This window comes from Sylvia atricapilla, chromosome 13 (assembly GCF_009819655.1).
Source record: "Sylvia atricapilla isolate bSylAtr1 chromosome 13, bSylAtr1.pri, whole genome shotgun sequence".
In the NCBI taxonomy this organism is placed as follows: Eukaryota; Metazoa; Chordata; class Aves; order Passeriformes; family Sylviidae; genus Sylvia; species Sylvia atricapilla.
Genome location: NC_089152.1, coordinates 393,009 through 406,740, shown reverse-complemented (window position 1 = coordinate 406,740; position 13,732 = coordinate 393,009). Strand labels below are relative to the sequence as shown.

General features: G+C 62.4%; 1 protein-coding gene across 1 annotated transcript; it reads right to left on the bottom strand.

Annotated features, from left to right (window-relative positions):
- Positions 1 to 1,040: 1,040 nt before the first annotated feature.
- AP3S2 (adaptor related protein complex 3 subunit sigma 2) lies at positions 1,041 to 6,918 on the bottom strand. Its single transcript, XM_066328133.1, has 6 exons — positions 6,721 to 6,918; positions 6,304 to 6,395; positions 6,098 to 6,209; positions 5,030 to 5,101; positions 1,971 to 2,078; positions 1,041 to 1,669 (listed from the first exon to the last, which is right to left on the bottom strand). The coding sequence occupies exons 1-6, from the start codon at positions 6,787 to 6,789 to the stop codon at positions 1,541 to 1,543; spliced, it is 582 nt and encodes a 193-aa protein (XP_066184230.1). The 5' UTR covers positions 6,790 to 6,918; the 3' UTR covers positions 1,041 to 1,540.
- Between the last annotated feature and the right edge of the window lie 6,814 nt (positions 6,919 to 13,732).

Sequence of the window (13,732 nt, the reverse complement as noted above, 5' to 3'; positions counted from 1 at the left end):
TGGCAATGGGGCTGGAGCCGGCAGCACAGCCGCTGCGGGAGGTGCGGATGGAGCACCTGTGGCCGGGCACACCCGGCAGCGGCAGCGGGATGCTGTGGCGTGGGGCTGGACACGGGCACTGCCCACGGCAGCCGAGCCCCCGACCCCCGGCCTGGCACAGAGCAGCTGGCCAGCGCCTCACCAGCTCCTTCGCCGTGAGGCAGCCGCAGCCTCCCCCTGTGCCTCATCCTGCCAGATTCCGTGTCCCGGGCCCAGGACGTGGCCCGGGCACCATGGCTCACCTGCACCCTTCGCCGGCACCTACAGAAGGAGGAGGAGGAGGAAGAGGAGGAATAGGAGGAGGCGGAGGAGGAGGAGAGCCAGCGGAGGACACAACAGGTTGCCTGGCTCCTTGACCTCCAGGAGCGCCGATGTGGCTAGTGGCCAGCTGGGGAAGGGTTAAGCTGCAGGGTGGGGAAAATTCCTTCCAGGCAGAGTCACCGTTTCCCTGCCAGGGGAAGTGGAGGCAGAACCCGGAGCACAGCTGGGGAGCAGAGGAAGGGCCCCTGGCCAGCCCCAAGGGCTGGTGGCCAGATGGAGCCACGGCGGAGCCAGGGGCGTGGGGCACATGGCTGACAGAGCCCATCAGGGTCACTGTGACCCCCTGCTCCTCCCCGGCCTCAGAGGACCCCAGCCCCACAGCTCCCACACACCCACAGAGCTGTCAGAGCTCGCGGCTGCCCTGCAGAGGATGCTCTGCAGCACGGAGAGGGCAGGAACTGGCAAGGGGTGACCTGCCACCAAAGGCCCAAAGCTGGGGACACGGCTGTCACAGCCTGAGCAGGGCCATCACCCTCCCCACATCTGCCCCGAGAGCAGAGGGTGCAGCAGGGCCCCTGCCCTAAGCCCCCTGCCCTCCCCTGGGGCAGCTAGGGCCCCCTTTCCCACCCCCGGGGCCTCCAGCAGCCAAAAGCCCCCCCAGGACTGCGGCCACCCCAGGAGAGCTGCACAGAGCCCCCGGCCCCCTCCCCGTCCAGCAGCACCCACAGCAGACACAGAAACGGCTTCAAGGGAGTTTATTGGGACACAGGGACACACTCCAGCAGCCCCAGCCTGGCCTGACCCTGCAATCACAGGCTGTCACCAGCCTGTCCCCCAGGTCACCCAGCTCCTGTCCCTCTTGCTGTCACACGTCCCACTCACACTGTCCCCAGGGCACAGAGCAGCTCCCACGAGTGACCCCCACCCAGCTGGGGCCCATCACAGAGTGCAGGACCAGGGCAGGGGACAGCACGGCTGGGAGGATGGAGGGGACAAGCTGACAGGCAGCTTTCACCACTGGAATCCCAAGGATCCCAGGAGAAGCAGGAGTCAACTCTTCCTCACAGCGAGGAGAGGCTGCATGTCCACAGGGAGGTGGGGAAGGAAGGGCACCCTCCTTGTCAGGGGGACCAGAGAGCAGAACTGAGCCCAGGGCCAGCGGGAGGGACACCTGAGCCCTGTCACTGCCCCCTGCCCTCGGCCACCACTGGGGACCCCAGCCCTGCCTAGCACGGGCTGCTCACATGAACTGTGACAGATTGGGCACTTTGATGTTGATGTCCCCGATGTTGATGTTGCGGGGGATCTCGGGCAGGTTGATGTTTTTCACGGCAGACACAGCACGGGAAGGAGCAGCTGAGAGGCCGCCCTGGGGACAGAGGGACCGTGACCACCGGCCACAGCCCCTCCACAGCCACATCTTCCCGATAAATCATTTCTAGGCCTGGGGTCATTAACCTCGGCAGAAGAACCACTCCACACCCTGGCAGCTCCCTGCACTCCTGACCAGCACCACTGGGCAGGGATGTCCCCATCCCCAGGGCTCAGGCAGGCAGACACTGGGAATACCCTGGATACTCCCCACGCCCACCCCTGTCCCCATGGGCCACACCCCTGGCAGCCCAGGGTCTGTCAGCTCGGCGGGGCAGAGCCGCAGTGCCCCTGCTCACCTCTGCCTTCTCCAGCTTGCCCTGGGCCTCCACCTGTGCCACGATCTCGTTCATGTTGGTCTCCAGCACCATCCCACCGATCACCATCTCCTGCAGGATGTGGTGCACCTGCCAGGGAGGGACAGAGGGAACACACGGCTGAGGGGTTGGTCCTGGCCAGGCAGTGGCTGCAGCGCTGGTGTGGAAGCATGTAAGGAGCCAGCATCTCCCCAAGGGACACTCATCCTGTCCCCTGTCCCTGTCCCCTTCTCAGCTGCCTGGAGAGTGAAAGGGTGGCCAAGGTCCTTGTCCTGGGGAGCCCCACAGCTCCACTCACCACCTGTGTCCCCACTCCAGATGCCACCCCCTGGGCTCGGGGCAGCCCTGGAGCAGCCAGATGCAACTCACTGCACTGGCACAGCCTGGCCGTGCCACCCCTGGCACATGACTGCTCCCTGCCCGGGCCAGGAGCCAGGTCACAGCAGGAATGTGCCCTAGAGATGACCCCAGCAGGCTACAGGGTCCTCCCGGGGCAGGACACTTCTCCCCAGAAGCTCCTTCTCCTCAGAGAGCCAGGCCAGAGCCTGGCCTCTCCACTGTCTCTGAGGAAGGTCAGGACCATGACACAGGCACAGAAAAAGCACAGAACTGCCAAGGGAGTCTGCTCCTTTCCTGGGATCCCTCGAGTCCAAAGATGAACAGCCAGAGCAGGGAAAGGAACACTGCTGAGTTGCAACCCCAGAAATTGCAACCAGCGCTGAGGCGGCAGCCAGGCTGTGCTGGTGGGTACAACCACCCTGAGCTCCTGCACGTGGCTCAGCTCAGCATTCCCTGCACACTCAGCAGCTCCCAGTGAGCTCCCGGTGAGCTCCCACACAGGTAATGGATTTATGGGTCCCAGTTATTTCCGTGAAAGAGGCTTTGCAGGAGCATCACTGGGTTATGAGATTGTTTTATGGTTTCACAGAGGCAGGCTGCACTTGTAAACACCTTGTTACAAACACGTCCAGGACAATCCTGGGGACAACAGAGACAAGGAGAGAAGCTGCTCTGAGGGGGAATCCCAGACAGCAGAAGGTTTGTGGGATCAGCAGGGCACTGGGTGAGCCCCAGACAGCTCCTGGGACCCCCATCCCACAGCCCAGTCCTAGTGCACGCTGGAGCAAGTGGCTCCCACAGCCAAAAAGGATATGGGAGCATCAGGAAACATTCCTTCAAGATCTGGCTTCAGCCCAAGCTGGCTCCAAATGAACAGGGCAGAAATCCTGAACAAGTTTTGTTTTCCAAGCCAGAGCACAGCACTTCCTGAGAAATCCATGTCCCCTCTGGGACCCCACAGCTGCTGAGTGCAGCTCACACTCCCCTCCAAGGTGGAAAGCACGACTGAGAGCTGGGCACAGCCCACGCTGAGCCTCCCCTTGTGACACAGATCCCTGCAGCTCTGAGCCTGGGGCTCCCGAAGCCGACAGCCACAAGCACTGGTGTCACTGGTGCCTGAGCAATGTCCCCCTCCATTGGCCCATGGCAGGAGTAGGACCCCAGACCTGCCACAGCTCTGGTCCCACGGCCCTTGTGCTGCTGGTAGTGCAAGGTGGAACTTAAGGCAAAAAGAAAAATTCCAGAATGCAGCCAAAGTTGACTTGAACCCCTGCAATCCCCTTCCCAGGGAGATATCCACAGGGAGACACTCATGGCCCTGTCTGGGCATCCAAGGGGGGCAACCAGGGCCCAGCACATTCCCACCTCAGACACTGTCCCTCTGCAAGTAAACTCTGGAAGAACAGGAACATGAGCACATCTGAGAAATAAACACGTGCCAAATATAGAAAGAGACCGGAGGACCAACTGATAATGGCCAAGAGTCAAGTCAAAGCTGGGAAGCAGTGGGAGCATTAGATGGGAAGTAAACAGGGCTGGGAGAGCCTGCAGTGACTGAGGTGGGATCTCCACTATCAGATTCCTGTCTCCACTATCAGACTCCTGTCTCCTGAGAATGTTTTCCAGGCTGGAGAGGTCAGAAAAGGGTGACTCTGCTGCTGGCAAAGGTGTGACGTGCCCCTGCGGGGCTCAGTGCTCTTTGTACATGCAAAGCTCATGTACAGCTGAGAGTAAGTCTGAGTGAAAAGCTGCTGGTCGTGCCACAGGGTGACTGTGCACATCCTCCCCCAGCTGTGGGCAGAGGTGACCTGGGCACCTGCCAACACTTCTCCCACAGCTGCTCAGCCCTCCCTCCTTCCTTGATAAACGCTTTTGCTGACAAGATAATCGTGTTGTGGCATTTTGAAAAGTTTACAAGTGGGGCAAACAGTGAAACCAAAGGCTGACCTTGGCAGCTGGTAACACAGAGACGCCCCAGACCTGCTCACTCCCCTTCCCTGCCAGTTCCCCAGCTGGGATCACTAATGGAAAGGGAGTATTGTACACATTTCTCCCCCCCCCCCACCCAGTGTTCTTTTTTGTTGACATGTTTTTGTCTTCAGCAAAGCAAGAAAATCTTGATTAACAGCAACTCGAGCCCAGCACTCTCAGCCAAGCCTCTCCCTGCTCCAAGACTATTCCTGGCTATCTATTCCCAGCTATCTTCAGCCTTGTGACCTAGTACATGATCAAAGGGGTGGTTTCAATCCAGGATCACCGTCCAGCTCAAGAGGAAGCATTACAGGCTGTGGCTCAAACCAAAGTTTACCCAGCACTTTGAATTCCAAACACTCCCATTGTTCCTTCCCTTTTCTTTCCCAGCAGCTGTAGTAAAATGTTAACTCCTACGAGGTGTCACAGCTTGGAGCAAAGGCAGAACGCCCCAGCCCCAGGCCAGATTCTGCCCAGTTCCACCAGGGCTGGCTGTGGAGCACAGATCTGTCACTTGCCTGTGGCCACCCAGCCCCGGGGCAGCCCGAGGACATGGCTCCCCGGGCTGGGAGCAGCCCAGCACTCTCGTTTGGAGGTCACCATGTGAGTGTCTTTCGAAGAACACAGGCTGAAAGCTTCCCACAGAGGACCTCAGTCCCTCCCAAAGCGACCCCTGCCAGCCCCAGCCCAAGAAATGCAGGCTCTGGAGCAGCCCTGAGCCCACCACCCACCTTGTCCATGTGGAAGATGAGGTCCAGCTCACAGACATTCTCAAAGCACTTGTCCAGCGTCTCCACAAACACCTGAGAGTAGACAGAGACCAGGCCAGGTGGTCACACCAACCCCATGGAACACTCCAGGCATGGGACAGAATGGCAGAGTGACAGACATGGGAAAGCTGGAAAGGGGCCCAGGGACACTGGTGTCTGTGGTTGACCATGAGCCCAGGTGTGTCTAGATGGGTGAGAGGCCAAGGGCACCTGGCTCGTGTCAGCCCCGGTGTGGGCACAGGCCCAGGGCAGTGCCTGTCCCCTGTGCTGGCACTGCTGGGGCACCTCCAGTGCTGGGACAGCTCTGGGACCCTCCTGGCAACAGAGACCTGCAGGGGCTGGAGTGTTCAAGGGCAGGGAACGGAGCTGGGGAAGGGGCTGGAGCCCCACGAGAGGCTGAGGGAGCTGGGAAAGGGGCTCAGCCTGGAGAAAAGGAGCCTCAGGGGGAACCTTCTTGCCATACCCTGGTATTTGAAGGGTGGCTACAAAGCTGAAAACTCCCTTCATACAAGAAGTCACTGAGTAATGGGTATAAGTTCCTCTTAGGGAGACTCCAATAAGCACAAGTGGAACATTTTTTCCAAAGAAACAGTCGTTGAATAGTCTCCATGAGGAAGTGAGGGATTCCCCAACACTAGATATTTTTCACATGCCAGGGTGTCGGGCATTGTCTAGGCCATGCTTTGCCAGGAAAGGCTGGACCAGACAATCCCTGAGGTCCCTTCTAACCTGGGATTCCAGGATCTAAGGATTAATGGTTGGACTTGAAGCTCCCAAGGGTCTTTTCCACCCTAAACGATCCTATGTTTCTATTTTTAAAAGACATCCCTTCAGACTGGCTTGCCCGCTGCTCCCAGGTGAAGAAGCCGTGTAGAAGCTCAGGGAGTAGGTGCAGCCCCTGTCCCCAGCACGGCCCCGAGGGCTCCCCAGGCCTTTCAGAAGGGACACCACGGCTATGGAACGGCCCTGAGTGGTGCCAGGGCAGGGCTGTGCCCGGGCAGGGCTGTGCCCGGCCCTGCAGGGACGCACCTGGATGAGGTCCAGGATGCCCAGCTCGCTCTCGGAGGAGTCCACGCAGAACACAAAGTACAGCGTGGCGTAGTGACGGTAGATCAGCTTGTAATCCGAGCCGCCGAACAGGCTGTGGGGACAGGGGCACAGCTGAGGGCTCCGGGGACACCCGGGGGCTCCGGGGGACAAGGGACCAGCCCGGCACGGCCCCTCACCGCCGGTACCTGCCGCACTCCAGGAAGTTGCAGATGTGGTCATCCCGCTTCAGCACCAGGTGGAAGGTGTCACGGATGATCTGCTGCTGCACCTCTTCTGCCTGCCAGGAGGAGATGGGCGGGTGGGCACCCACGGCTCCACGGCCCCCCCACGGTGGGCAGGAGGCCGATGGCACCTGGCACGGCACCCACGTCCCCCGCTGTCCCCCGCTGCCCCCGGGGCGCCCGCGGCTCCGGGTGACGGGTCAGTCCCGGTGCCCCCCGTGGGGGAGCCGGCGCACCAGCAGGGCTCGCCCGTGTGGCAGACACCGCCCCCGCTCCCGGGACACCCCCAGCCCACGGAGCCCGCAGCCCTGCACCGCTCCCGGTGCCGCAGGGGCTCGGGCAGCCGCTGCCGCAGCCCCACCCGCGGCCCCGGCGGCGCACCAGGTGCTGGTAGAAGCGGACGAGCCGCGGCTTCCCGTGGTTGTTGAACACGAGGATGGCGTTGATCATCCCGGCGGTGGGGCCGGGCCGGGCCGGGCCGGGAGCAGCACTGGCAGCAGCACCGCGGCCGCACACCCACCGCAGGAAGCCCCTCGGCCGCCCCGGAAGCGCACCGGGCAGCGGTGGGCTGAGCCCGGGGTGACCCCGCGGGGCCCGGGGACGATCAAAGCCGCTCCGAGGCGGGGGCTCCCCGGCACCGCGCGGCTGCACCGCGGCCCGCCGCCGGCCGCTCCTCGCGGCCCGAGGGACGGGTCTGGAGCGGGAGGCGGCGGCCGCTGCCCGCGCCGGGACCCCCGGGACCCCGGGCCCGCTGTTCCCGCGCGCGCCGCCAGGGGGCGCAGCGGCCCCGCCGCCACCGGCGTCTCGCGCACGGGGCGGGGCTAGCGATTAGACCGCGCCCTTTTTTAAAGGGCCAGCAACTCTGTCTGCCCGGAGGGGGCGTGCGCGTGGGCACCGGCGGGGTCAGGGCTCACCGGCCGCTGCTCGGTGCCGCTTCCCCCAGCGCGGCACACACCGGCCGGGGCCCGCAATAACGCCCTGTGCCGGGGAGTGTGAGAACAGGGCGGGACGACCCCGCGTGCCGCCGGGGGCTGGCCGCGGGCTCGTAGCCGGGGGACACGGACACGGCGGGGGACATCGAGGGCAGGGAGAGAAGGGTCAGTGCGCGCCTCGGTGGGCTGGGAGGAACGGGGACAGGGAACGGGAAAGGCGCGGAGTGACCAGGAGCGGGAGACCGCGCGTCCTGATTGGCTGAGGCGGTTGCAGCCTCGGGCCTCCGCGGTCTGATTGGCCGAGGCAGCAGCCTGCTGAATCCGCATTCTAATTGGCTCAGATGGCCGCATCCTCTCGGATCCGCGTTCTGACTGGCTGAGAGGGCCGCATCCTTGCGAATCCGCGCCCTGATTGGCTGACGCGGCCGGGCAGCTGCTCTCTGACAGCCGGAGGTGCCGGGGCCGCTCCGCTCTCGCTCCCGCTCCGTGCCCCGCTCCCGCTCCGTGCCCCGCTCCGTGTCCCGCTCCCGCTCCGTGTCCCGCTCCGTGCCCCGCTTTGTTCCCCGCTCCGTGTCCCCCCGCGTCCTGCCCGCTGCCGTGCCCCGTGCCCCGCTCTGTGTCCCGCTCCATGCCCAGCTCCGGGCACAGCCCCTGGCTGGGGCACCCACGGGAGTCCAAAGGAGCGAATCTCCCTGCGCCCGGCTCTCCCCGTCAAGATCGGCAAATATTTGTGCAGGCAGAGCCGTTTGCAGGCCACGTGCGGGGCGAGGCCGGGCTGGGGACGTGGGGAGGGACGTGGCCCTTTGGGGACCGGTGACACCTGCCGCCTCCGGGCTCCAGAAAGCTCCCGGCTGGCCGGCGGGCAGCAGCAGGGACGGGTCGCTGGGCGGCCCCCAGACAGCCGTGGGGGACGTGAGCACCGGCAGTGGGGACAGAGCAGGGAGCTCAGTTTTCACCACGAACACAAAAAAAACCCAACCAGAAAAGCAGAAGTGGGCCCAGACAAAGGGCTGCGTGTGGAGACAAACTCTGCTGCGATTAGTCCGGCCGGCGCCACCTGCTTCCATGGAGATGAGAATCTCCCGACACGCCAGTCGAATCACGGCTGCCTCCGCATGCTCCTTCTACGGGGAGGAGACCCTCCTCCTCCTTCTGCTCTTCCTCCTCCTCTTCCTCCCTTTACTCGTCCTCCTCCTCCTCACGATGGGAGCCGAAGCTTGCAGCCCCCCAGATCCTTGGCTGTTGCCACCCACTCTCCTTCCCGTGCCACATCTCATCCCTATGCCTCCCTTTGGGGATCAGCGGCCTCCTGCTACCACATCCCCACAGCTCAACCTCTCCCTCTGCCTTCTCGGGGGATCCAACAGCACCCCCTTTCCCAAACCCTCCAACTTCTGCTCCTGTTCCTGTACCCCATCCCACCTCACTCCCCTCCTTTGGCCGCCCTGCCCCTGCACACTGTGGCCTTTCCCTCCACCTCTTTGTGTCGGGTGAACATCGTCCCCCCCAAACCCCTCCAATTCCTGTAACATCCCTAATTCTTCTCATCCCATTTTTGGGGAGAGAGGAGTCCTTGCCATGAATCCCTACAAGCTTTTTGGGGTGCACATGGCCTTTCCAGTCCCCATAGCAGAGGACAGGGGTGCCCAGATGGATATGGGTCTCTTGAGAAGGTCACCCCCTCCTCGGCATCATTCTATGGGTCGCAACCCCCCAGAATGAAGGGGGAGGTAGAAAATGACCCCTGTGCTGCTGGAGGGGACGTAATGCAGGGACAGTGTGGGCATAGGGTCCTCATCGGCCACTCCCACCCCACTCCCCCCACCTCTGACCCCCCCAAACTGGTACCGAGGGCGGCCCCGGCTCCGCTGGAGGATGCTGCCGAACCGGGGGGGCGGTTCTCGGTGGTCGGGCAAGTTGAGGAGGGGGAGGAAGATGAAGGGCGGGCGAGTTAGGAGGAGCTGCTTTGCATCCCTTCACGTCAGCCCTGCCTCATTCCCTCCTTCTTCCTTCCTGCGCACCCAGCGCCGGGCCCGGAGCCGCCGCCGCCGCCGCCCCGTGAAGCCGCGGTGAGTCCTCACCGGACCCCCCCGTGCCCCCGAAGCCCACCGAAGCCCCCCGCTCCCCACGGAGGGTACGAGAGCGGGGACACCGGGATGTCGCCGCCTTCCCGCCCCGCGCCACGGAGACGGGAGCGATGGCGGCGGGAGGGAGCGGGAGGAGCGGGGCGTTCGGCGAGGACGGGGGTCCCGGCTCTGGGCCTGGGGCCGCCCGTGCCCCGGGAACCCCCGAGAACTTTCCCCGCGGCCGCGCACAAACTTTCTCCGCCGGGAAAGTTGCGGGGAGGGCGCGGGCCGGGGGCGCTGACCTGTTGCGGGCGGGGGCCGCGGCGCAAGGAGGGACCCCGGCGGCACCGGGGAGGGATGCTCCGGGGGCCGGGGGTCGGGCCGCGCCGGGGGCCGGCCCCCGAGAGCCGTGCCCCGAGTTTAGGGAGTTTCCTGGTGTTTGCCACCGGCCGGCGGGAGGGGTCCCGGGTGGGGTCCCCCGTGTCCGCAGCGGCAAAGCGCCCCGGGAGTGAAATGCAGCGGGGAGCGGGGGGTGGCTCCGGGGGCTGCTCCCGCTTCACCTTCGGGCCCGGAACAGCCCGGGGTGTCCCGGTGCGGGACCTCCCGGTGCTACGTGAGGGCTGGGCGGCCTCGGAGGTCTGCGCCCAAGCAAGGGACTGAGGTGAGCTGTGCGAAAGCCCTCCGGAGCTCCGGTCGTAACAGGTCGCAATGGATAAATTAGTTATAATGAATTACTTAGTCAAGCATTAGGATTTTTCTCGTGAGCAGCTGTGTAGGAGGAGAAGGGTGATCAGGGGGAATAGGGGCAGCCCAGAGCCTGAGCAGACTGCAGCCTGAAGCCTTCCCCAGGTGCAAAGCCTGCAGCTCCATCAGACTCCACACCCCACAGCCCGGTCCTGTGCCCCACACCATGCTCCTGTGTCCCATGCTGCACTCCTCCTCCCCACACCATGCTCTCAGGCTTGCCTTGGTCACTTCTCTAGCCCAGGTCTGAGCTGGCCCCACTGAGCTGTGGCTCCCAGTGATTCCCACACGGCTCAGCCGGATCCTGTGGATGTTCAGGCTGGCCACAGGACAAAACAAATACATTTTGGGTTGGAGGCAGACTCCAGGCATGGCTCTCACAGGGACCCTCCCTGGGAGGCAGCAGCCTCAGCGTTCCCTTTGGAGGCCCCAGGGTGCCCAGTCCTGGCCATGGGGAGCAGCACTGGGCAGCGCTGGCCGGGCTGTGACCGTGCCCTGCTCCCACCCTGAGTGACAATATCCTCACTGCGGAAGCAGCCATGGAACAGGCACATCCCCTTCGCCCGGGCACAGCTCCTCTCCTGCAAGCAGCTTTGCATCAGTGTCCTCTTTGTGGGTCACACTGTGTCCCTCCAAATGGGCAATAGGAGCTGAAGCTCTGCTGCAGCCCAGGACAAGCTCTGTTCCCACCCAGACCTGGGGGGTGTCGTGTAGGGTCAGACATGGGTCCCTGCAGCAGCAAGAGTGGAGCATCTCCTGTGGTGTGGGTCATCGTGTTGGCATTTTGGGGTTGGTTTAATGCATGAGAAAGTGTTTGTCTCTTATGGTTTTATTGGGCCATTCTAATTTATCAACTAGTTTGGGAATCACGGTGTGGAGAGGGACGAGCACTGGCACTCTCTGGCTTTGCTCTCCAGCTGGGAATGCTGAGGAATCCACAAAGCAGTGGGTTTGTACTGCCAGGAACGTGCCAGCATCACAACCCATGAGAGAGGCTGCCGGCACTCCTTTATTTCACAGTTATTCCTGTGGAGAAGTCAGCTCCAGCTCAGCCTCTGCTCGAACCCAGTCTCTGGGCATGTCCCTGGGGTCTGCCAGGCCACAGCCAGTGTGGGGATGAGGGGGAGCCTTGTGTCAAGGGGGCTTCCTACTGGGTTTGTTGCCTTCTGCCACCCACTCCCAGATTTGGTTTCCCAAGGCCCATCACGTCCCTGGCTCTTAGAGTCCCCCTGTCTGGGCTCAGGGGCCAGCTCCTGGAATGCCCCAAATACCTGTTCAGGGCACGTGTGCCACCGAGGTGGGACAGTGGGGCTGGGAGAATGCTGCAGGATGCCAGGATGTGATGTGCCAGCAGTGCCCAGACCCATCCTTTGTGCTGCCTGTGGCTGGAGTCCTCAGAACGAGTCGTGAGCCCTGCGGAGCCCTTCCCAAAGGGCTTGGCCTTGGGCACAGAGACCCTGGTCAGAGACTGGTGTTTTCCCTTTGTTCCTCTGTCCCACGTTTTCTCCTCAGCTCCGTGCACTCCCTCCTCCTCCTCCTTCTCCCTCATCCTGGCCAGTGGCTGTGGGTCGCAGTGGGGTTGGTGTGGGAGAAGAGCTGGCACAGCCCGTGCCCAGCATGGCTTTCCCTCAGTCCCAGCTTCTGCCCAAAACACAGTGAAATGTGGCATGTCAGTCAGTCAGGAGGTGCTCCTGCTGAGCTGTGGAGGAAGGTCTGTATTTGTGTGTTTGGGAGTCTGGTTTTTGTACACCAGGGAGGCTGCTCTGCTCACCTGGCTTCAGCTTCAACAGAAGAACAGGGCTCTCCCCACTAAGGGAACAAGTGATAATGAACTTTCTTTCCCAAACTTTAAATTAAAGGGAAGAAACACGCTTCTGACTTTTCCTGGCCTTTCCGTGCAGCTGTCCATCTGTGGTTTGAGTGACAGTCGAGTATTTCTAAAGAAAATTAGCAGGAACAATATGTCAGCACCTGTGGGCGGCTCTGCAGTGTCCCTGTGCTGTTCCTCCTGGTCCTCAGAGTGTTTGTTCCCTGCAAAGCATCAGTTTTTAGTTAAAGGAAAAGTGACCAGTGTCTGGGTGCTCTGTTGTACAAAGCACAGACAAACTTGCAGAAAGTTCACGTGAATCTTCTCCAGGTTGGCTCCAGGGATAACCCAGGGATAATGGGGTGCTGGGAACACCACGGCTGTGAGAGGTGTGGTAGGACAAGGTACGTCCTGCAGCCCTGGAGATTCAACACCAGCTTGCTCCAAACCCCATCCGAATGGACCTTGAACGCTTCTGTGGATGGGGCAGCCACAACTTCTCTGGGCAACCTGTGGCAATTCCCTGCCCTCTGTCAGTCTGATGCCATTCTTCCTGGCGCTCCAGGTCCTTGTCCAAAGTCCCTCTCCAGCTCTCTTGGAGCCCCTTTTGGCACTGGAAGGAGCCCTAAGGTCTTCCTGCAGCCTTCTCCTCTGCGGGCAGGGGCAGAGGAGGGTGGGCAGAGACCAGCCAGGCGTCCTGGGCTGTGTGTCCGCTCGGGAAGAGCGGGCAGGGAGGAGGAGGCAGCACACAGATGTGCTCATTCTTCACTTCTGGCCCATGGGGACCTGTGTCCGTGCCTGGGCAGGGCACACCCCGACCTGCTGTGCCTGGGAGCTGTGCCTGGGGAACAGGAGTCTCCTGGGGGCTGCAGGTGGGAGCCGGGGGGGATGGTGAGGGGCTGCTCGAGCTCTGCAGGGAGAATTCAGTGTCCATCCATAGCCCCAAGCAGGGCTGGGGTCCCTCCCTGGGCACGGCTGGGACTGGCCCCCGGCCGTCAGAGCCACACCAGGCTGGAGCCCGCGTCCTGCCCATGCCGGGGGTGACCTGGAGAAGGAGAAGAGAGGGAAGAAGGGCAGGCAGAGCTTCCAGAGGAAGAGTGGTCACCACTGCCTCTAAATTTATCTTTCCTGTTTCTCAGCGGCAGCATTGTCTCATCCCCATTCTCCCTGGTGTCAGGCCATTCTCCCCTCTCTGCCTCTCCCTGGCACCCTGTTCCTCGCCGTGTTATCCCGGTTTAACCAGCTCTGTCTCTCCCCTTCTTTTGCTTTCAAGTGTTAATCCTGTGCTTCCTGGCTGCTTTTCCCCTCTCTCACCTGTGTCTGTTCCCACACCCACCATCCCAGGGCCCTCCCCTTGTCCCGCAGCACCAGCCCTTGGCCCGGGGGTTAAACTGGGGCTGGGCAGTGCCAGTTCCTCTGTGCTCAGGGCTGGGAATCCAGGAGCAAGCTGGAGAACAGAAGCTGGAGGCTTCCCTTGAGGAGCCCTTTGTCCAACCCAGGATGGGCTGCTCTCAGGGGAGAACTTCTCCTCGGAACCATGGAATCATTTCGGTTTGACAGGACCTTTGAGGTCACAGAAGCCCCAGGGCAGCCTGCCCTGCTCGTCCCAACCTCCCCAAGAGATGCTGCACGTGGCCAGGCAGATCAGGGACACCCTGGACTGGCTGGATGGATTGGAGATGCCCAGAACCAGCCTGGCTGGTGGCTGCTGTTGGGGAAGAATTGTTTTTTGTGGTTAGGATGGATGTTCCAGGGAGCTGCTTCCCTTCCCAGTCAATCCACAGGGATTGCGAGGGTCTCCTTCCTCACAAAGAACTTTCTGCTCTGAATCCTGACCCCTCTGC

Excerpts from the sequence above, each read along its gene's own strand:
- AP3S2 (XM_066328133.1), bottom strand. The coding sequence starts at position 6,789 with ATGATCAACGCCATCCTCGTGTTCAACAACCACGGGAAGCCGCGGCTC. Across the intron at positions 2,079-5,029 it reads TCATCTTCCACATGGACAAG|GTGCACCACATCCTGCAGGA; the intron begins GTGGGTGGTGGG and ends CCTCCCTGGCAG. Across the intron at positions 1,670-1,970 it reads GCAAGCTGGAGAAGGCAGAG|GGCGGCCTCTCAGCTGCTCC; the intron begins GTGAGCAGGGGC and ends CTCTGTCCCCAG.